General features: G+C 45.4%; 2 protein-coding genes across 5 annotated transcripts; both read right to left on the bottom strand.

The window, feature by feature from the left end:
* Positions 1-119: 119 nt before the first annotated feature.
* On the bottom strand, positions 120-6,878 carry hmmr (hyaluronan-mediated motility receptor (RHAMM)). Of its 3 annotated transcripts, none has more exons than XM_011610794.2 (20): positions 6,615-6,878; positions 6,308-6,406; positions 6,143-6,219; positions 5,958-6,035; positions 5,482-5,670; positions 5,299-5,385; positions 5,059-5,170; positions 4,918-4,983; positions 4,718-4,791; positions 4,280-4,347; positions 3,804-4,171; positions 3,578-3,726; positions 3,247-3,482; positions 2,867-2,983; positions 2,594-2,749; positions 1,815-2,528; positions 1,654-1,726; positions 791-967; positions 537-699; positions 120-458 (listed from the first exon to the last, which is right to left on the bottom strand). In XM_011610794.2, exons 1-20 carry the CDS (start codon positions 6,658-6,660, stop codon positions 442-444), a joined length of 3,066 nt encoding a protein of 1,021 aa, XP_011609096.2. In that variant the 5' UTR covers positions 6,661-6,878; the 3' UTR covers positions 120-441.
* A 146-nt stretch (positions 6,879-7,024) lies between these two features.
* On the bottom strand, positions 7,025-21,994 carry cyfip2 (cytoplasmic FMR1 interacting protein 2). 2 transcript variants are annotated; one of them, XM_029847022.1, is made up of 30 exons: positions 21,811-21,993; positions 19,298-19,447; positions 19,110-19,199; positions 18,094-18,171; positions 17,467-17,568; positions 17,207-17,388; positions 17,036-17,132; positions 16,813-16,941; positions 16,631-16,735; positions 16,464-16,552; positions 16,158-16,395; positions 15,885-16,037; positions 15,244-15,383; positions 14,994-15,141; positions 14,171-14,324; positions 13,911-14,067; positions 13,736-13,832; positions 13,577-13,653; positions 13,366-13,474; positions 13,146-13,265; positions 12,867-13,066; positions 12,695-12,782; positions 12,470-12,613; positions 12,225-12,315; positions 11,523-11,655; positions 10,126-10,199; positions 9,928-10,022; positions 9,614-9,852; positions 8,868-9,015; positions 7,025-8,762 (listed from the first exon to the last, which is right to left on the bottom strand). In XM_029847022.1, exons 2-30 carry the CDS (start codon positions 19,412-19,414, stop codon positions 8,595-8,597), a joined length of 3,762 nt encoding a protein of 1,253 aa, XP_029702882.1. In that variant the 5' UTR covers positions 19,415-19,447; positions 21,811-21,993; the 3' UTR covers positions 7,025-8,594. The 2 variants fall into 2 exon arrangements, with proteins under 2 accessions (XP_029702882.1, XP_029702883.1); XM_029847023.1 differs by lacking the exons at positions 7,025-8,762; positions 8,868-9,015; positions 9,614-9,852; positions 9,928-10,022 and having other exon boundaries at positions 10,131-11,339; positions 11,525-11,655; positions 21,811-21,994.
* Positions 21,995-22,021: the final 27 nt, after the last annotated feature.

The following is a 22,021-nucleotide window of genomic DNA, read 5'->3' as shown; positions in this document are numbered from 1 at the left end:
ATATAGTGTTAAAGTGATGCTTTATGTCTTGTTTTTTCCTGCCCCTGTCCATTTAGCTGCAAGTCCTACAGTGCCCCCTGCTGGTCAATAGGCTTCAAACAACACCATTTATACGAAGGGTGATTTAGGATGAGTATTTATTGGTTTGTTTACAAGGAAAAGGCGCTAAAATGCACAAAATAGTTGCGGTTAGACTATCTATGCCGGAAATTTAAAATAAAAACAACTATTAGCTATACCACAAATTATCAATGAAAATCCGATACCACCATAACAAAGCCTTGTGTTCTCTACATCTAGTGGAACATTTCAATAGTTATTTTACAAGTATGCAATAATTTTCCCAGAATCCCATTAATAAAATAAAAAAAAAAAAACAGATGTAAATCCCCATATTGTCTGTAAAAGTTAAATTGTCTGTGCTTGTCCGGCTGAAGTAATTCACAACAGGTGATTGCCTGGAGAAAAGAAAAGATTACTTGTTATCTGCGCACACTTTCGCCAGTTCACTGCACCGCACTGAGATGTTTTCTCACCTTCTCTAAGAGGCTCGTTCTTTTCATTCTCTCTGTTCTCTTTATTGTGCTGGAAAGCTTTGCTGGGATCAAACCTACGGCGAGGGGCGCCGGGGAGCATCGACTTTAGCTGCTCCTGATCACTCTTTAGTCGGCTCACCTGAGACCGAAGCTTTGACAACTCCTACAAACACCCATGCATGCAGAAACCGTTGAAAGGGAGGTTTGAGCCCGAAATGAATGTTTATGCCTTTCCCCACTTACGGCTGCGTTACCTGCTTGAGAGAGGTATTCTCATCTTTGAGCTTCATCACATGTTTGATCTTCTGCTTCTGGTTTTGGTGGCCCAGAAGCCGAGCGTAAGCATCCGACAGCTTGTTTAACTCCTCCTGGTTTGCCCCGTTCTCACTGAGGAGCGCATTTCTCTCTGCCGCAAATGCATCCAGTTGTTCCTGTGGAAACAGGTGATAAATACGGACTTTTTCCCACCTAAAGGCCAAACGAAGACGCAGACTTAAACAAGCCTCCAGTGAGGCCGTGTTTTAGCTTACTGCCTTAAGAACAAAGCATTTATAATGCAGAAGCATTTCAAATGGCAGAAACCCACACTGCACTCTGACGAGGGCGTCAACTCCCACAGGTATTGTTGCATTAGAAACATTATCATATAGACATTTTAGAGTTTTCTTTCGAGAAAAATGTAACTTAGCATGCAAAGAGATGCGGATGTGCTTTAAGTTGCGCGATGATGTCGGTGCTGTATCATTACTGCTAAACAGGGAGTTTCCTCCACCATCATTTCATTCAATCAGATCGGATGTTCTTTTTCCACAGACCTGCTGCCATCGAGAACCATCTCCCTCCTCACTCTCCAGCTTCCACACAAGCGCCCCCCCCTTTGTGCTGTTTTGCATCTAGCGTGCGAGCACGTTTGCAGGCTGCAGTTTAACAGCCTTTATCCTGCAAACGTGCCAAGTAATTGCCTATTTACGACCCAAGCAATTGCAGAGCTATAGCATTTATTTGGAGATAAAGATTTTTGCTGGCAGCTGCTTTCCACTCATAATATGAAACTATTGATTGCTGCGGCTTTAATAAAAGATGCTCCAGCCTGTGAATGAATGGGAAAATGACTGACCTGGAATGGCCTGACTTTGGCAAACAGCTCCTCGTATTGTTTTCTCCAGTGCTCCATCTCAGAATTCGGGGAGCTTCAAAGAAATGAAGTGTGCTGTTAAAATGTGGAGACTAAATTGCACAGTAAATCACTGCCCAACTTCAGAGGAGATCATTTCTCACCTCTTCTCCTGTGCTTGATCTACTTGTCTTTGGAGGTCCTGCCGCTGCTCCTCCATCTCCCACTGCAGAGTGACCTTCTCTTGAGCCAGCACTTGAAGCTGCTCCTGTAAAGCACGGCTGCCTCCTCGTTGCTGCTCTAGCTCGCGCCGCAGGCTCTGGTTCTTCTCTTGACTGAGGTCTAACTGGGTTTGGAAGTGCACGTCCTTCTGTTGTTGCTCCTCTAGATGAGCCTGGAGTTGATTTCTCAACTGCTCTGCCTTCTCAAGCTGCTTTTCAACATCAAGCCTAGACTGGTTTGCATGTTCTACATGAGAAACAAGAGTCTTTCGTTCTTCACAGACTTTCTCGAGCTCAGCCTGCAGTTTGAGCAACTCTGACCTGGTCTCCTGGTGGTTTATACATTCAGACTCCAATGCCTCACTTTTCTCCTGAAGTGCTGCCTGAATCGTAGCCTTCTCTTGTCTTTCATGTTGGAGTTGTTCTCTTATTTCCTCCTTTTCGTGGCTGACCTCCTCCATCAGTTTCTGGGCTTTTTCCATCTCATCCTGGAGCTGAGCTACACTTTGACCTCTTTGTTCCTCTCGTTGCCTCAGTGCTTCGTCTCTCTCCTTTACGTGCTGCTGTAATTGGTCGATCAGAGCAGTCTGGCTCGTCTCTCTGGCCTTCCTCTCCTCTTCTTTTTGTGCAAGGCAAGACTGCACCTCCAGCAATGTTCTATTGAGAATAAAAAGTATATGGAAAAGAACCAGACACAGACTGCAAATGTATTTAAAACATACCTTGAAATCTCCTCCTTGGCCCTGCAGTGCTCTGCTAACACCTCCTTCAATGTATTAATTTCCTCCTGTTTCTGCTGCATCTCCTGGGTCGCCCTCCTCACCTCTGCTTCCAGCTCTTGTTTTCTTCCCTCCGCTTCCTTCAGAGCCTCTTTGGTGCTGAGAAATAAAGCACAGTTTGCGAACCCTGCACAGTAATAGAGCAGCAGGCTAAATGCTAACACAAACTGACATTCGAGGAACCCTTGAAGAAAAATGCAGTCAGTCATTGTTCACCTTTCCAGCTCGGTGACGACGTCTGTCATCTTGCCGACTGAGCTTTCTTGTTCCTCTTGGAGTTTTCTCAGAGCTGTGAAATGCTCGTCTTTTAAGGCTACCACATCATTGTTTTTGCTACAAAAGAGAAACGGCTATATTGAAGGTTACTTTGATACCACAATACCGAGAAAGTGTCAGAAGATATTCTTATTCTTGTCTAGACAATGGGCAAAGAAGTGTAAAAGACCCAGAAGAATTACAGAATTAATCATTAGTCTAAGAGAAATTAATCTGCAGTTATCAAAAAGTCTTTTTAAAGTGGTGCTTCCACAGTTTAGCTAGATAATAATCACGTGAGCTCCATATTTAAGCCTGTCCTTGGTTTGTTTAATGGTCACCTCTCTAACAGAGCCCTGCTGTCACTCAGCTGTCTCTCCAGTTCAGCCGTTTCCTCCTGTAGCTTCTGAACCTCCTCCTGACTCTTCTCCACCACCTCCTGCTTCTTCTGCTCCTGAGCTTCCAGGAGAGCGAGCTCCCCCAGCACCTCCTCCATCTCCTCCTTCAGCTGTCTCAATCGCTCCTCTGACTCCTCTCGCTCCTGCTCCAACAGCACGTACAAGGAATCCACAAGTGCCTGAAGAAAGAGCACAGATGTGATGCTTGTAGGGATTCTCTACTTGATTAAAAAATAATGAGAACAGTGTTTTAGAAGACAAAAACATGTTTGACCTTTTCTTTTGTCAGCTCCTCTGTAGCCGCCGTGAGCTTTTGCTCCAACTGAATCTGACTCTTTTTCTCATCTCGTTTGGTCTCTTTTAGCGAGGCGAGCTCCACTTTTAGCTCTTCTACTCTCCTCAGACCTTCCTTTTGAGTCTTGCCTGGAAACAAAACAGTGCAACTGGTTATTTACCGTGAACCACAATGTTTGTGTGGGACGAGATCGTGACGGGCATACTCCGCTCTTCTTCAGAGAACAGATATCTCTGTTCCATATGAGCCACTCTCTCATCAAGCTCCTTCTCTGTCCTTCTGAGCACCTCCCTCAGTCTGGCCAGCTCCCCCTCCTGCTGTCGAACCATTGCCTGGAAGTCCCCAACTTTCTGGGCAGCGAACGCCATCTGCTCTTCCAGGTCACAGGCCGAACGTTGCGAAGAAAGAACCTCAAGCTCTTGGTTCTCCAGCTTTTGTTCCATCTCCAGTAAACAACCCTTCAGTGCTTGGAGCTCTTGCTGGTAAATCTGTGCGTCTTCCTCTTTTTGCTTCAAGACCTGTTTTGTGTTTTCCAGCTCGGTAGAGCTCTGTTTTAGTTGAGCCTCAAGTAGCCTGGAAAAAAAAAAAATTTATATATATATAAATAATTGTATCTGCAAATTAGTGCCAGAGTAAACAATAAAAATTCCACTTGCTCTCAGAAAACATTGAGGTTCTTACTTTACTTGCTCCTCCGGAGAAACAGCATTATTATCTTTTGCCTTTTCTCTAAGCTGCAGACGAAGCTCCTGCAAACAATGAAATGCAGAGTTGTCAAAGATCCCATTTCAGCTGTCTTTTCTTTAAACTCCCAATTTTCTTTTGCAACAACACGTCCGCAACTGTGCATAGAAAACATGTACGTCAGTCTGACCTAACAGACCCTTTACAAATGTTTACACTGACTAAAACCAAGTCAATGCTTTTAATTCTAGATTCATATTTTCAAAGAGAGCATGTTAAAGAGAAATCTGTGTCGGTGTGCACACTTGGTCACACAACACTGCTCACCTATGATCCTTCACACATTTGGAACTCTTGAGTTTTACCAAAATAAACACAACAACAAATTTCCTATATTTTGCCTTTAGAAAGAAATATTTAGTTGGTGTTTGGTACCTGGATCTGGTCATTGGCTGTATCCAGATATTCCTGTATGACTTTAATCTCCTGCTTCAGCCCATGGATTACAGCTAAGGAGACAAAAAATAAGATCAGGTGTAAGGAAAAATAATTTCAAAAACCTGAAATATTACATGTGCATCAATGACAGTTTATGTCAAAATAAGCAGACTGTGGAGTAAAAACCGCCGACTCACCCTGTAACTTGGAATTCTCATCCTCCAACTCTTGGTTATGGGCTTTACCAGCTTCATGGAGGTCCTCTGTAAAAACAACAGGTAATATTTATGACCCCATACAAGCTAGCACAGCCATTGCTGTTTCCCATTAAATCTCACCCAAGTCCTTATTTCGATCCTTTAGAGCAGTGACGGCACTTTTGGCAGATTTGAGGTCGGCTTCAAGTACTTTCAACTGGGCTTCAGTGTTTATCTGCAGGACACTTAACTCCTGTAAATGTACAAATTAGTTATAAATCTGCATTACTTGTCGATTAATGTGTAAAGAAACGTTATTTTGCAGAACACAATTTTTTTTACTAAATTCAATAAAATAAAGTATTTACAGATACACAATACCTTATTTTTTGTATCCAAAGTGTTTCTGGCCTCCATTAAGTCCATTGTAAGGGAATTAATTCTTTTTTTTGAAGTGTCAGCAGACACCTAGGAGGAAAAAAAAGAGAATCTGAGTATTTCTTTTAAGCCAAAAAACCTTTCCAAAAACCAAAGGCAATATTTCACAATACACTTTAAGCTCACCTTGCTTTTGAGGAACTCATTGGCTTTCCTGAGTTCAGCCCGCTGTCGTTCCAGGGTTGTGACATTGGCAGCAAGACTCGTCCGCTCCCGGACAGCAGCCAGCAACTTGGCTTCCACCTTCTTCAGCTCCTCCTCAAGGATCAGCAAGCGACGGTCCTGCTCCCCTCGCTGCTGAACCAAAGACCTCATCTAGATGGAGACGCATACTTTATTATTTTCAAGTAGTCGCAGAAGCTACGATTAGATACAGTAACGAAGGCAACTATAATATAGAACAAAGTTGGAATTTTAGTTCTATCATTCCACTCCAACATTTCAGTGAATGAAACATTTACTATGCATTGATGAAAAGGACATAAACAAAAGCACTTTAATCAACCTGTAACAGCAAAACTAGAGTTATGAGGACAAATATAACATTGAGATATACAACACAGTAAAACCAACCAGTTGTAAAAGTTTGATCATCAATGCACCTCTTTCTCCAACTGTCTCTGCTGCTTCTTGGCCAAGCTCATACCAATCTTCTCCTTTTTAGCACTTGAGCTTTCAACCTTAGTTTCCACAGAGCATAAAGGCAAAGGGTCAGGCCATGTTTCAGGAACAGTTTGTCTGGCAGAGCTTCTGTTGAAAATGAAAAGGATGGTGGAGCAAAACTCACAAGCCCATCGACGGACATGGTCCTTCTCACGGGGGACACAAGCGCATTTCGGGTTGGAGACGGCGGTCGCAGAGCGGCTGGATAGAGTAAAGTTCATGGTGCATGAAGTTGCGTGGATAAAACTGCGTCCTCGCTCGCGTGAGTGAGTTTCTCCTTTCCACCCACCTGCTTTAACGAGTTTGAATCGATCCGACTTGTCAAACGAAGCAGCTCCCTTCGAATCCTCTGGTTTAATCTCATAGGTACCCGGCGGAGGGGCACAGCCTGGACGTCAATAACATGTTAGCTGCCACGTTCTTATGCAGTTTAAACAGCTCACATTATTCATTTCCTGCAACATCGTTACTGACATTTATATATTAAGAATCTCATTTACTAAGTGGAGCTATCTTAATTAAAATTATTTTTATTCCAATTACTGACAACGCTGTTGGCTAACTGCTACCAGCTTCATCTTAAAAAAGTGTCTTACCAAAGGTGTCATTGAACCGCTTCAATGGTGCCCTTGAGAAAGACATTATAATCCTCCTTTTGGCAATTAAAAAAAAAAAGAAAGATAATAATGTGTGATTCTCTCCGTCAGGAAGGCTGCAGGGCAGCGCTCAGTAACACAACAGACGCTTCACCGCTGAAATTTCAAAATAACGTCTTACGTGCGCGCCCGTACGTACAGCCAATAGGGGCCCAGCTTTTTGTGACGTCATCAGGACCAGTCGTAATTTGTCCACTTCCGCATTGCTATCGCTTCTTGTTGCAGCGTAAGAAAGTGAAGTTTCAAAAGGCAACTATTCCTCATGCAACTTTAACATCAACCCTTAGCAGCACAAAGCAATACTGTATTGACCATGTGTTCATTTTTTTTCAGTTAAATATTTTAATTTCATGGAAATACGACATAATTTCAAATCCTATGCAGGACCCGTTGTTGCGCTTTTTTTATATTTTCTCAATTCTTTGTACTTCAAAACATGTTCACTTGTACAACAGTTCCATAAACAAAGCCTCATGTCACAAATGGAGCATTGATGACAATAAATTACACTTGCCATGCTTTAGTTTAGAGATGTTACATTGGTACCTTCATTTTTACTAGATTAACCTTGAAAAAGAATAGTAAATCATCAGCGCTGAATAAATATGCTTTAAAAAAAAAGAAGACAGGAGTTACAAAACTCTTTTCTTTTTGTCATTCAAAACAAGGCAGAAATAGTTCATGGGGTTGATTCAGTAGCGTTATTCATAGTAATTGCTCAGGTTTTCTTTTATATGAAAAAAGGACACAATTTGTATAAGTTGATAACACTGAAATCTAAAAAAAAGTCCAACAATAGTAAATACTGACTATATTCAAGAAACTGCCCTTGAATTAGAATTGACATTAGTTCTGATTTTTTTCCTTTATGTGCAGAATATTTATTAGGTCTGCAAGACCAACGTCACCAATACACACTCAAAACAGGTTAATCTAGTACAGACTGTCTTTGTACAAACTAGACATATTTTTGTGAAGCTTCTTGCATTACTGACATTTTCTTCACTCATGGAAATGCCAGGACATTTAGATGAAGAGGAATCTTTTCTTGTAAAACTGTAAATATTATCACTGTATCCATGTACAGAATATAAAAAAATCTTTCTAACAGACGAGAGAAAAGAAAAGGAGCTGAAGAGGTTTTCAGTCGGTAACAGAGAGGCGCGTTTAACAAGGTGTAAATTTTAAAATATCAATAACTAAAACCAATAACAATTACGACACTCAACAATTTACTTTGTTCAACAGTAACTGGAACTGGGACAATTTTTTTTTGTCTTTAAGTGTCAGGCGGAAGCATGAAAACGAGAGAGGAAGTGGTGTGATAAATAAAAGCAAACCAAAATTACAATTTGCCTCAGTTCCTTTCAAAGCAAGCAGGTTCTGGGGAGTGAAGCATTCAAAACAACCAATGACAGAAACCGCACGTCAAAAACGTGGACAGAGCCAATTACTACACATGAGCCACCAGTTTGAAATGCATGAGAAACAAGTTAAAATGGGGGACATTAAAGGTGGCACGGGTGTACTCGGGCCTGTGCTACCAATGAAACTAGCTGTGTAGCATTAAGCAGCACCTCGTTTCACCTCAAAGACCAAACAGAAACACAGAAGGCTCATGAATTTGAGACAACGAACATGAGTCCCAGGGGGTGTGGCTTAGAGATCTTCTCTGGGTCAGTGGCCAGAGGACTAAAAAGAAGGCATGCATGAGTCAGAGTGAGTCATAAAATAAAAAAAAGAAAGTGTGTATCTCCACCTGATCTAGGTATAAATGCTTAGAGAATTCAAAGACAGGCATGTTTGAGGGGTTTTGTCTTTGGATTCTTAAAGCTAATGTTCTTTATATCTCAGTTAAGACCTCTACCAGGAGGGGGTACCCTGGCTGTGTGTATGTGTGTGTGTTCATGTGGGGCTATCTCAACAGGTGGTAGCCAGGGACTGGTGTATAGGGGGTTGGAAACAGCGGACGTGCTCCACAGTGGAGCTGTCCGTCTCCACGGCCTTCATGTACTTGTTGAGGATGGCAAAGATCTCATTGTTGAGGATCTGGTACTTCCTAATGCGGTCTGCCATCTTCTTCAATGGCTGTCGAGGGAAAACGGGAAAAAAAGAATAAAAATGGATAAAAGCCCAATAATTATGAGCGCGCTTGATTGTGAAGGGAAAACGAGATGGAAACAGCACACCCACCACGTTTTTGATGATCTCGTCCTTGCCGTCCTGTCTTTGCACTTTGAGGAGGTGATAGCAGAAGTCAAAGAGGTCAAAGCGACGCTGCTGTCCCAACAGCACGATGACGGCACAGCCGGCCCAGTTCAGCCCGTCCCCAAAGCACTGTCTGTAAGTCAAGGCATCGCGTTAACACAAGCTGATTCCGTGAGCCCGAGGCACAAATTTGGGAAAGTTAAGTCTGTTTGAGCTGGAACCGGATCCACTCTGCAGAGAATAAGAGGTGACTAATGGCCATGCCTGCACTGCACCACCATCACTGCCACGGGGGCTCTTGAACTATGAATGATTTATTCTCTTTTCTACATCAATCATAGACACCAAGTTCCTCTTTTTTTCCAGTAATCTATCCCTGGCATTTTTCCACTGGTGCTGTTAAGCCTAGAAGTAGTTCTTCTATTGAGAGAGAGCTTCTTCAGGACTGTTAATCATAGATCCAATAAGGAAATTAGGAGATTTACTCCATTCCAATCAAGCTATTACTGTTTTTAATGAAATGATGTCCCAACAAAATGGACTTTAACGCACTCTGCAAGGATAAGAACCATCGAGTACTACAGACTTTCGTTATTTAGGACTCAAGTTCCCTTATAAGTGATCCTGACCACCTCCAAAAGCCACATTTCGGAAGACATCTTGTGAAACCTGTGTCCAGTTTGAGCTCCATGCACATAAACGTAAGGATTACCTCCAATGTGTTAACTTACTCTGCAGTGAATTCGTGCGTGCCCACGGGAATGCAGTAGACGAACTGCATGGCGCTCCACAGGCGATGGAACTCCATGCACTCGTCCACGTGCATCACGCCGTTGGTGGGAGGAGGCCCACGCCACACCCCATCATTCAGGAAACTGCGGATGCGCGTCAGGATGACTTCGAACATGGAAAGGCCACAGCAAAGGCGCTCTTTGGTCAGCAGGTCCCCCTCACGTGCAATGGCGATTTGCTGGAAAGAAGCCACCTTTTATCCTCATTGGCTACTTTTTAAAATGCAGATAATGCAGAGCAGTGCTGAACTCACCTGAGGGGTACCCAACCTCTCAATTAGAGGCACGAGGTGCAGAGGGGCGTACTTTGCTTCCAGCCGCTTCATCCTCACCTCTAGTCGCTCTCCCTCTAAATAACAGGTAAACACAAATGAACAGATCTGCTCGCTATGCTTTTATTACACATGAATCAGAGTGGAAACCCGAGTGTCTCCGCTGTCTTTCCTAAATACCTTTTATATAAACTCTGGGCAGAATGTTCTGGAATGGGGCAGCATGAAGCAGGTCACACACCTCCTCCTGAGACTAAGATTCAAGCACAGCACCAGAATTAGTCATTTCCAGTAACAGCTTTAGAACAGCAACTTTAACACTGCATGCAGACAGCCACGAGGGCAGGTTGGTTTGAAACTTGCAGTCGCTAAATATGTCAAAACAGTGTTAGTACTACTGATATAAACAGCCGTTAGAGCATAGTGTTAAATGGTAAATGTGTAAGAAGTGAGCTGCACACTAGAACAGAGATGCGTGGGGAGGATCATCCAAAAACCGTCAGCATCCAGGCAGGGGGAGAAGAGAACTGATGAAGGTGTGACTGGGTGTCCGATGAGGCTCTGCTTATTAGTTCATGATGACAGAACAATATTAACTGGATTGAAATTTGCTACAGACTTACTCTCTACAACATCCCATTTAAACTGCTTTACCAGGCAGAGGTCAAGTCTACAAAGCGTCGTCCCGCTAAGTACAACGTGAGCATGTTAGTGTGGGCAGATTTAGGAAATGTGAGTCATGCCAACAGCTTGTTCAGCCAAGTGGTTGTCATGGTGACTGTTGATCAAGAAATCAAGCTACAGGTCAAACTAAATGCAGTAAAGCTGCACCTTGAGAGTGGTCAAGCTGAACGGCGGTGAATGAAAGAAGAGCCATGCAGTGATGATGAAGCACAACATACACACCAAAAACCATACTCAAACACTCAGAGGACAGAAGTAACAGACATTAAGAATGCATGTCATAGGCATCCATTACCAGAAGAGTGTATGGAGGAAAAAGTGCAAAGTTAAGCACAAGACTGTACCAACAACCAACCAGAAATGTTTTAGCACAGCTTCCATGGAAGACAAGGAGATCGCATTACACAACACGGCAGCCAAATATGCAATGTGTGTTTTAGCTTATTTGGTAGCTTTCAGGTTCAAATCTAACAATGCTTTGATGTCACAAAAATTTCCCAGGGTCTCAGTTAAACTACACAGGGGATAAAATGATTCCGGTCCGTTTGCTTCCATGGCTGATTGGACGTGAAACTGTGTGTGCCAAACCAACACGATCAGAGAATAAAAACAGAAACAGACAGCAGCCCATACAAGAGAAAAAACAGTCAAAGACAGAGCGGGTCCCGCGTTCACTCGATACCAACGGGAAAGACCTAAATCCTTACCACCTGTGGTAGATGCCAGCGTGAAATCAGAATTCAGAGAGAAAGGAGTCAAAGATCAAACCACACTTTGGGGAACACACACCCAGGACATTAATTGACCACATATAAACAAAATAAAGCCCAGAAACATTATGTGACATTGACATTAGCAACCGTTAGCTTAGATGCTTGAGAAAGAAGAGTCCTACCAGAGCTTGCTCGATGAGGAGGCAGAAAAGGATGGCGTTTCCCACCTCCCTTAAGCTCTGAAAGACATCTGTCTTCAGTTCAGCATACTCGATGATATCCTTGAGCTGATGGTGGAAGAATTCCAGGATACCTGGAAAAACACAAACGACCACCTGATGCCACGCAGATCCAAACAAAGGCCACCATCTTTCATTAAACCTGCTGTTTCTTCTTACAGCAACTTTCTACCACCTTTTATTTCATCATCCATAATCTACTGTTGCCTTGCGGTGTCAGGAGCTTTGTCCACCTGCCCTGACCCACATTTGTTCTAACCGTCCCCCCCCCCCCACCGTCCAGGCAAGGTGGATCATTAACTGCTGACAGTGAGATCACAGACGCTAAGCCAGGTACAGACCATTAACCTACAGATTACTAAACCCTCCTCATAGGAACATCCCGTCTGCACGTGTAAGCTCATGTCAAAAAGCCAGAGACATTTCAGGATAACCCAGAGATACAGGCAACGTCATGGGAGAAGGTGCAGCACAACAGGAAGAAGACTTGAGCACTTCCTGAGCTTGGCACCTTGGCTCAGCAAATACAGATTTGATTAAATGATTGTTATTAATCATTAGTCAACCTGTGGAGGACGCCGATGTTGCTGATGGCTGCTGCTTAACATCATTCCAGATTTATACCCCTGCACTACGAGCTCACCTGGGGAGCCGTACTCATGGCGCGGCAGGCGGCAGATCTTGGGCATGACTTCGATGAGAGTTTTTACGTACTGCAGGATGGTGCCCTGGAGCTGCAAAGTGGGACATAAAATGGATGAAATGCAGCAGAAGAGGTGGGGGGAGCATGAACACAATAATTCACTGCGAGGATGCGGCACGCCGAGGGGGAGGGAAGCGCGATTTTACAGAGGCAGAAAGAAAAAACAGAAAAATCAAGATTGATACCAGGCTCTTGACGATCTTTAGCAGCTCCTCCATCACGACAGCGATGCCTTGGTAACCAAGTAGACGGCAGATGGTCTTAAAGTGAGGAGGGCCGACAAAGTTTCTATAAGAACTGTATATGTGGGAGTAGGCGATGTTCAGAGGCTGTGAAGAGAGGAGGGAACCGTTAAATGAAGGATTTTCTCTCCACACAGCTTTGCTAGATTTAGGAATAATGGCTGGCACCTTGGACCCATACAGGTAGTAAGGCTGCACATTGGCTGGCTTGTCTCTTTGAGGCTCCTGGGTGAAGGGAATCGCTGTGCGTACAAAGCTAAAAAAAACAACCAAAAACAAACCAAGTACTTAAACCCGACGCAGAGGATGATCCCTCACAGACCAGGACCAGGAAACTGACCGGTTGGTGGATCCATTGTAGCAGTAGTTGGGCAGGAAATCAAAGTTAAGCTCCCAGAAGACGTGGAGCGTGATCCGCCCGTAGGGCGCCGAGACATTGTGGTTGGCCTCGCGGAACATGGCGTCGAAGCTGTCCAGGGTCATGTGCTTGGACAGCAGGCGGTGGGTCAGCCTGTTGATCTCCAGCAGCCACTCCAACTCCTGAAGCACGGACGCAGAAACCTTTTATCGCACTCTGCTCGTTGGGCTGTGCAGCATCTTCTTTGCTGTGTGGCCTTACCACAATGGAAGTCAGGTCCTCGCTTTCAAAGCGACTGATGGCGTGGTCCAGGGACTTGTACATGGCTGCGGAGATCCTCTGGGTGATCAGGCGGTTCAGGTCAATGGAGCGACCCAGCAGCTGAAAGGCACAGGAGTAACACTTTAGAGGCAGGAAAGGCAAGGGGAGCTTGCAAAGAACGATGGGCGGGGCAACATCGATACCGCCGGGTGGGCCACACCTGCACGTGTCTCTGTTTGAGGAGTGTCTCGTAGCGGTTCGACGGAGGGTACGGAATAATCACGCCGTAGTTTTTACACTCCGCCCTGAAGCGTTTGTCTAGGAGGACACTGTAACACAAGGCACAAGAAGCTAGTTGATGAAATTCACTCTATTTGCATAAAAAACGTGCTAAACATGCTAAACATGCTAACCTGAACCTGAACCCTTACCTTCCAGCCATTGCTTTGTAGTAGGCAAATATCTGATCGGCTAACTTGTAGACAAACTGGTCAAAGCAGAGGTTCACCTAAAATGATCAAAAAAGGATGAAGAAGCCATTTCTAAACGTGAGAACTGGCCTGGTTTCATTCGGATGATGGTGACTGTACCTCGGCCTCGATTTCGTCATAGAGGAACTGCTTCTTGAACTTGGTGAGAGCGTAGTAACCGCTGTCGTTATACAGATCCAGGGGGTACAGCACGTACCTAAAGGCAGGAGGGGTCTTAGTTCATGTAATGCAGCTAGTAATTAGCAAACCGCAGCCTGTGATGGGCTGATCTTACTCCATCATGGAGGGCTCCTTGGTTTCCAGGATGTGGTCCGTGAGGATCCAGGGCATGGACATCTCAATGGGAAACTGGATCCGACGGCCCATGGTCAGCTCCAGGAAGAACTCTCTGAACCACAGCTGGGAGAGGTCGCAGCACTGCTGCAGGGCTTCTGCAGCGCGAAAGCACAAGTGAAGGGAAGAGAAAATGAAGGCAGGTCTACGCGACTGCAGGCTTCCCTCCGGACGATTCTGTTGTGTTCACTTTCAACTCACCGCTGAAATTGAGCAGGTGGGTGAAGAAGAACGAATGTTTGTGGAAGTCTTCGATGGCCACCACGATGGGCCCGTCCAGACTGCTGCGGAGGGTCTTCTTAGAGCCGCTCTTATCTGCGATGAGGGACTCCAGCATCGTGCGCACCATGTAGAGCTGCAGGGGTGAGATCAGAGGAAAGAACGCTCAGTGGTTTTCTGCCAAAGTTTTAAGCTGACTCAGCTGTTCTAAAAATGCATTCAGAAACCATAGTTAAGAGGAGGTTTTAAATCCATCTCCACCAAACTGTCTCCCATCCCATCTCCGGAGAGGCGAGCGTTGCCCAGTTATGCCGTCCTCTATAACTCACCGGGTTTTTGCACCACGCCTTGGGAGTCTCATTCGACAATAATGACTAGCGGCCTGTGGGCAAGCGCAATCTCAACTGGCTCGGAACATTAATAAACATTTGAAAAAGCTCTCACTCAGTCTGTTTATTCATTTATTTATTTATTTTGGCTGATCATAAACAGCAGCATTTCAGCTATTTTTTTTTTTTTTTTATCCTCCAAGCGTCTCCTTTTATGAGCCACTTTATGGATGTTTTCCATCTTGGTTGGAGTCATTTAGGCTAGTAGGATGCAACAAAGCGCTTACAGTCGTCTCTGTTTCCTAATGCATCCCCTCACATCTCGTGCACGCTCAGCCCCTACAGCCCACCAAAGGTCCATTCCTTTTGGGTTAGCGCTTGAATTGTAAAGAACAGTGTAAAATCGATATGGGCTGCAGCTCCGGGTTGTCAGATTAGCCACTAAAGTTAGCTACAAAGTTGTCCCGTGCTCTCACCTGTGTGCTGGAGGGCCCCACGGCCCTGCGAGGCACCTTGATGTCAAATCCACCTTTCGGGTCTTTCTCACCCCTGAGACAGGGGTCGTTTGGCGGCTCTCTTGCCCCCTCCCAGTCACACACAGTCTTACGTATAGCCTGAAGAACGCTGGACATGACCATGAGAGAAAGAGTGTTTCGTGGTTTTGTAAACTTGTTGGGGAAGTGAATCTTAAGTGCTTTTCAACACATTAGCGCCGTGCGCGTGTACCTAATGAGGACGTTCTTCTTCTTGCGCACAGCCTGACGAAGGGGCTCCCTCAGGGTCATCTGGGCAAAGTCCTGCAGCGCTGCGTAGATGGTGTTCCTAATGGCTTGGTTAAACACCGACTCCATTCGGCCCATCAGAACCTACACAGCCCATTACACAGCACCATTATCATCATTGTCTACTTACTGTTAAGGGCGATTGATCGTCAAACTTGCTATTAAAGGAATAATGTTCATTCTTAATTGGTTTTGAAGAGATTTGGATTAGAAGCTAGAAAGACACCTAAAATAATTCTTCAGAACAGTATAATGCCTGTATAATTAGAAATCTATATGTACTTTTAATAGGATTTCCTCAGTACTTGGACAAGTGTTGGGAAAACTCAAAAACTCCAACATTCATCTGGGTAAAAATAACTGCAGACGTCACCTTTACAAATAATAATCCAAAAATATCTCAGCATAGGTGACCATCTAATAATAAACATGCATATTAGCACATTTTCCAGTTAGTTTTTTTTTACATTAGAAGAGCATCAAAGTAGATAAAGTAAGTAAATGTGAGTATTTTACTGTTTGCCAAAGTTCAGAGGAGGATGTAATTTCTCTCCAGTTGTCTTAGGAGGAGTTCTAGCGACTCACCTGTAGCCCCTTGATCATAGCGATGACCTCCACCAGAGCAAACTTCTCCTCGCTGGTGTAATTATACCGCGTGGCCCGTTCGTACTCCTCTGCGGTTCCTGGACAGTCTTTGTTGCAGAATTTATCCGTGGGATGGACCAGCTTCCACGAATACTAAAAAAAAAAAAAAAAGAGCCAAAAATAAACTTCATCTACAAAGCATCTTCCGATTAACAGCAGCTTTTCGCCCACCCACAGGCCTTCACAACCACCCAACCCCCGGGCTTCACTCACAACTTCCATGACGTGCGTGCTCCACTTGGACAGCAGCTGCAGGCCCCTGAGAGCGAGGTCGAACAGCTCCCTGTACTCCTCGTCGGACTTCTGGCTGTCCAGGCCGGAGCCCGTCACCACCTCGCTATTGCTGTAGCGGGCCAGCTCTGAGATGAAGCGGATGTGGTCCTCCCTGATCTGCACCATCTGCTCACACAAGTTGTACTGAGGCGAGATGCTGCTCTGGGTGCACGTCCACCTGTGGACAAGACAGCGCTCAGAAACCACCATGTTTCTTAATGGGCACAAGGAAGAACGTCCTCTTACTTGGACTTGTTTTCTTCGTAGTGTGCACTTGTCTCAATGTAACGCGACAACTCTATCTGCATGTCTCCAAACAGGGGCACCACTTGAAGCTGAGAAGACGAGGGACGAAACGCTCAAAGGGGCGTCCCTCACATGAATACGACAATAATACCAAGCTAAATCCTTACTTTAAAGAACTTGTCAATCTTGCTCAGGTTGATCCTCTTCTTGGCATCTAATTTGTAGATGTTGCTCACGTTCCCGTCCATCAGATACAGACCAAAGCCCATCACCTGTCAGGTGGACACACAGAGGCCTCGTCTCACACTGCTGACTGTCGTCTAAAGGAAAGATGTCAGAATAAGTCTACCTTCAGCAGCATGTGTTTCTCGCTGGGTGTCAAATACATCTTGTTCTCGTAGTAGTCCACGCAGATGTTGACGATGTCAGCCAGAAGCTCCTCGTACCCAGGAATCACCTCCAGCTGTTGATGCAGGCACTGCACACAAACAGAGATACATCAGCATCGGACTATTTTATTTTGAAGAGTGCAATCCAATATCATGTTATATACCGAGACTCTGCGCACTAACCTGGGTGATCCTGTTGTGGTTGGCCAAGAACATCGAGAGGTTTTGGGACTCCTGGATGGACTGTGGGTCGGCCATCTTTCTCAGGAACTGAGCTGCCCTGGAGCCGTGCAAACACAGCAGTGTTAATAGAGATACTTTGCAATCAGTTCCAGGCGATTCATCATTCACTACCTTTTGTACGCGGAATGGTCGTTCTTAACGCTGCACTTCATGTTCTTCAGTTCATCCAGCACGGCAAACATGTTGATGAATTTGCCCAGCGTGAGCAGGTACGCCTCTGACACGAAGTCCTTCCTCCTCTCAGCGTGACACAGGCGTTTCACCTCACTGCAAAAGCGCTCTATCGCTTTCCGCTGCAAAGATTTTACATAGATTTAATGAATGGCCCTTTCCCTCAACAAACTTTTAGATCACATTGGGGAGAAACTTACCTGGAAGTACATGAATTTCATGAGCTTGGTCACTTCAGGCTCCAGCACCTCCACTGTCTTCTCGTAAATCTCCACTCTGTTGGGCTGCTCGTTGCATTTCACCTGTCCACCACAAGAGGGCGTCACCATACCACTAAAATGCGCTGAACGCTGAGTTTTTCTAAAATATTATTGTCTCATTGGAGTTTTCTCTAGTGCCAAGTTCTCAGTTGCTGACATACATAATAAAGGTTTAAATATTTAATAATAATGGGCTATTGTTACTGTTGGGAGTGTTACATTAACTGTTGTGATACATGTTTTTTAAATCAATTCCTAGATTTACATTTTCTGTTCAAAAAAGCACAACTAAGTCATGACAGGTAGATAAAGGTTTCTGTTTCAGCAGGACAGACAGTGTCTGCAAAAAAAGTTAGCAGACTAAGGCTCTGTATGGAGAAGGTGGAGAGGACGTTGTTTAGATAAGTGGGAAAGAGAAATAACAGACATTCAACAGATCTCAAGATAGACACAGGAGCGACGTGGTAATAGCCTGCACAAATGTGTGCAAAGCGCTACTTTCAGAACAAGCTGATGAAAGGTGGCCTGCGTTCGTAGGTGTGTGAGCACGTGACCTGTTTGTGTTACCTGGGGAATGGCTCTGGAGCAGCTCCTCCAAGTGTAAAGCATCACAGCATACTCATGGCCTTCCTCCAACATTTCATTCTGCACGAGATATACACCAAATCGTTTTTAATAATCACAGATCACAGTCTTGGTACATTTACTTACCTAAAAATACAAAATTTTAATCAATGAATTGCAGTTAAATTCCAAATTCTAAAGAAAAGGTGAATGGCGATAGAGATTTCCTTATTCTTAAACAGTATATACAGCCCGCCACATATACCTCACACATCTGATCGCCATGGTTACTGTGCTGCGTCATCGTCTGCAAGTGTCTGCAGACTAACAGAAACATTTCTATACCCCTGACAGTAGAAGTGTCTTTTAGTTTCAAATCATGGCACAGACTTGCTCTTTCACTCTTCCTTCCATATGTACAGGTTTTGTCCTTCCACCCATCCATTCAGCTGGGTGGAAGGACAAAATCTTAAAAAGCTCTTTATTATCATCCCTGATAAGACTGTAAACAAAGAAATTGGCTAATTACTTTGTAATTGCAAAGGGATTGACTTTGATACAATACTTTCTACGGTGTTTTGGTTCTTTTCCATTGAATTGTGTTTATATTTACATGTTAGGGGGCACTAAAATTTTAGGTCTTTTACCTCGGATGGGTTTATAATTACGCAATTACTGCCTAAATAGATGAGTAAGCGAGGATTTCTTGCATTCAGAAGTAGGTGAGACACATTCCTCTGTGGCTGTAACTGAAGCTGGAGAGCGTCCTCAAATAGACCAGTTTGAACCTCACTGGTACTTCCTGGTAAAACTGCTGTTAAATAAAATGCAACTTCCCCTCTTTGCAAGTCAGCTCACACGCTCCATTCATTCACCATCATGGGAAAGAGGTTTACTGCCCCACTGCTGGATTCAGCACTGTGTGTTTGTGCGCTTGTGTGTGCGGGTTCGAATACAAATGGAAGAGCCACATGATGATCAGTTCAGCAAAACAAGGGTCTCCTCAAGGTTGATCTCACCATGCTGGAGTGGACCGTAGCCTGCTCGATGTAACGAGCAATGCCGGTCACAAACGCGTTCCTGTCTTCAAAGTTGGTGTCAAAATTGGCCTGCAGATGGAAGGAGGTTATGAGGAAAAGGGGTTACATCGCAAAAAATGTCAGAACAACCTGGAATGTGCGATTAGTGCCGGCGCGCGAGGCTGTACCTGGTACATGATGGAGGAAGGAGGGGGTTCAATACATGGCTGCTGGTCTGGGAGAGGCAACTCCTCCAGCAGGTCCACGTTGGACAGGGCATCCTCCAGGGTCACGTGGGTCGTCATGGCAACAAAGTGTCACTCACACAAAACCCCACTCTGCGGAAAAATAAAGGCGAGAGCGAGAAAGCGATAAAGCAGGTGCCGCAACCACTTCATGCACTTTCAAGGATTTCCAGGGCCCAGGGTACAATTCCCAAATTGATTGAAAGTGGATTCAGGGACTTAACAATCAATACAGGAAACACAAAACTTCCCTACCCCCCCACAACAATAAATTAGCCATGATCCCTATTGCCTGTCCAGACAGTGTAGCTTTATCTTCTAAACTGTGTTTAAAGTGCTCTAAGTTATGCAGCTGTGCCACCTCTGCACCTGTATCCTCCCTTAAAAACCAGACCGAAGCACAAAGGAACAGCAAGGGCCCTTCCATTGTCCCACCGGGCCTCCTTACTTCCCTTTAGATGTATTTAAAGAGCAGAAATGTATTCGGTCTTCGCCTGCAAACATAATTGCATTTCTCACAAACGGAAGCTAAATATCACCAAAGTGGTACACGTGTACACGTGAAAGTGCACATTACCAGTAAAGGTAATGTTACAGAATCACAAATAATCTTAAGGCAGAATTTACAGCTGGGCTGCCATGCTCAAGTCGGATGAGGGCAAACTTGGAACATGTGATGGTTTCCAGTATCCACAGGTCAGTAAGGCTCTGTCTGATTGGCTGAGCCTGAATTCATGGCACATGGCCGCCATTCTGGTCTGGATTCACCCTCTGGTTCCGGGTCATCTATTCAGCTTATAGAGAAGGAAACATGCGGCGTGATGAACGGGGTTCTGTCAGGCACACAAACATGCTCAGTGCTGATGAACAGCCATCTGCACACACACACACACACACACACAGACACAGACACACAAAGCCTAAAGCCTGAGTTGGCTGAATAAACTTTCCCACCCTGTACGAGCTCTGTTAAAATGGTGTGTGTGTGTGTGTGTGTCTTTACAAAGCAAAGGGCCCCTTCATTCCCTTCTAGGCAGTAACCTAGTTGCAGCCAACATACGTTTAAAGCAACAGTTGAATGAGCCCAGACAGCAGTTGGACTTATTAATATCACCAGTTTGACCAGTTCTGACCACTATCACGCGTCATCTGTCTGGGTAGGAACAAAAGTGACCAGTAAAGGCTTCTGGACATTTGCAATACAGCAAAGAAAGAGACTGGCAGAAAGTGCGTCCGCTCCGGTCTCACCGCTCCACAGGCTCGTCCCCCTGTGGCTGCAACGTACAGGAACCTTCAGAACAGCATCACATAGGGGAGCCATTTTCCGGCTTTTGGACACACAAACGCACATGATCAGCTGCATCGCCCACACAGGCCTCATTTTCGAGCAGGGTAGGCGCATGTCACCATGTGACGGATGACTGCTGCGGTGGCCACGGGCCGGCTGTCACTTCGTCAACTCACCATTTCCCATGACGTCACCCTCCTGGCTCAGGCCCGACATGACCAATCTAGGCTCCAACATCCTTGAAGTTTGTCTCACTTTCGCACAGCTTGTGGTAAAGACCGTGCACCCACTACAGTTTTACTTCCCTTTTCACTGTTTTGAGTGTTTGTAAAGGCCTCTTTTCGAAAAAATAAATAAACATTTAATGGCTGAACATGAAAACTGGGGGGGTCAATTTGCATCATCTGAGACTTGATCACGACACAACAGCCTTCCATTTTCAGATGAGCTTCCTGCTCATTACCCATCTATCAATATGGCCCAGAGTCTCATCATTACATCACTGCTCTGCAACTGCAGCACGCACGGGCGCATGCACGGCTGCAAGTTGATGCAGCTGCAAGACACGCGATCTGAAACAGGAAGTACGTGAACCTGCCCTCGGTGCATCAGGGCCGACGTGATCCGTCGGAAAAACGCCGGCTCTTCAGCACGCAGAGCCTCGCTGGGGGGAGGGGGGACCGGTCCAGGCGGTGACAGTGCAAACCGAGACCGGAGGCATCCAATGATCAGATCACGGGGTCGCGGTTCGGCCCGCCTCACTTTTCCACCTCTGAGTGCCGCTATCGCCTCACGGTTCAATGAAACGGGGGGGGGGGAAGCGTGTGTACCGCTGCACGGACACCGTCGCTTCACCCCACCCATCCGGTGAGAGCTACGATGCCGATGGACGCTAACGGAGATCCCATTCATGTGTCAGAATGATCGGTGGAGAGGAAGTAAATAAATAATTATAACGGAACGGCCCCAGCATCGCCATCAAGCATCGTAGAAAACACCCACGCCGATAGAAAGCGGGCTGGTGAGGGGTGGTGGTGGTGGGGGGAAGGGGTGGGGGGGGGGGGGTGAGAAAACAGCCCCTCCATCCACCATCACTAACCCAGCGCTCATCATCCTCCCCGTCCATCCGCCTTCTGCGGCTCCATCCGCCGCCGCTGCCCGCACATACCTGGAAAATCACATGTCTGTTCAGGCGCAGCGAAGGACACGGGGACGGTGTGGTGCCCCCCGAAGTTTGCAGGTCTTTCGGCTGGATCTCGTCGTCTCCTGTGCCGATAGATGCTCCAGTTTCAGCCAGCGTTAATCCACCCCACACAAAGAGCAGAAAATGGCTGCAAGTGCATTTTCTTAAAGGGCCAGTCCCACTGAAGCGAGGGCGC

Source organism: Takifugu rubripes, chromosome 14 (genome assembly GCF_901000725.2).
Source record: "Takifugu rubripes chromosome 14, fTakRub1.2, whole genome shotgun sequence".
NCBI lineage: Eukaryota > Metazoa > Chordata > Actinopteri > Tetraodontiformes > Tetraodontidae > Takifugu > Takifugu rubripes.
Note: the sequence above shows the minus strand (reverse complement) of the source record. Positions and strands in the feature narration are given on the sequence as shown.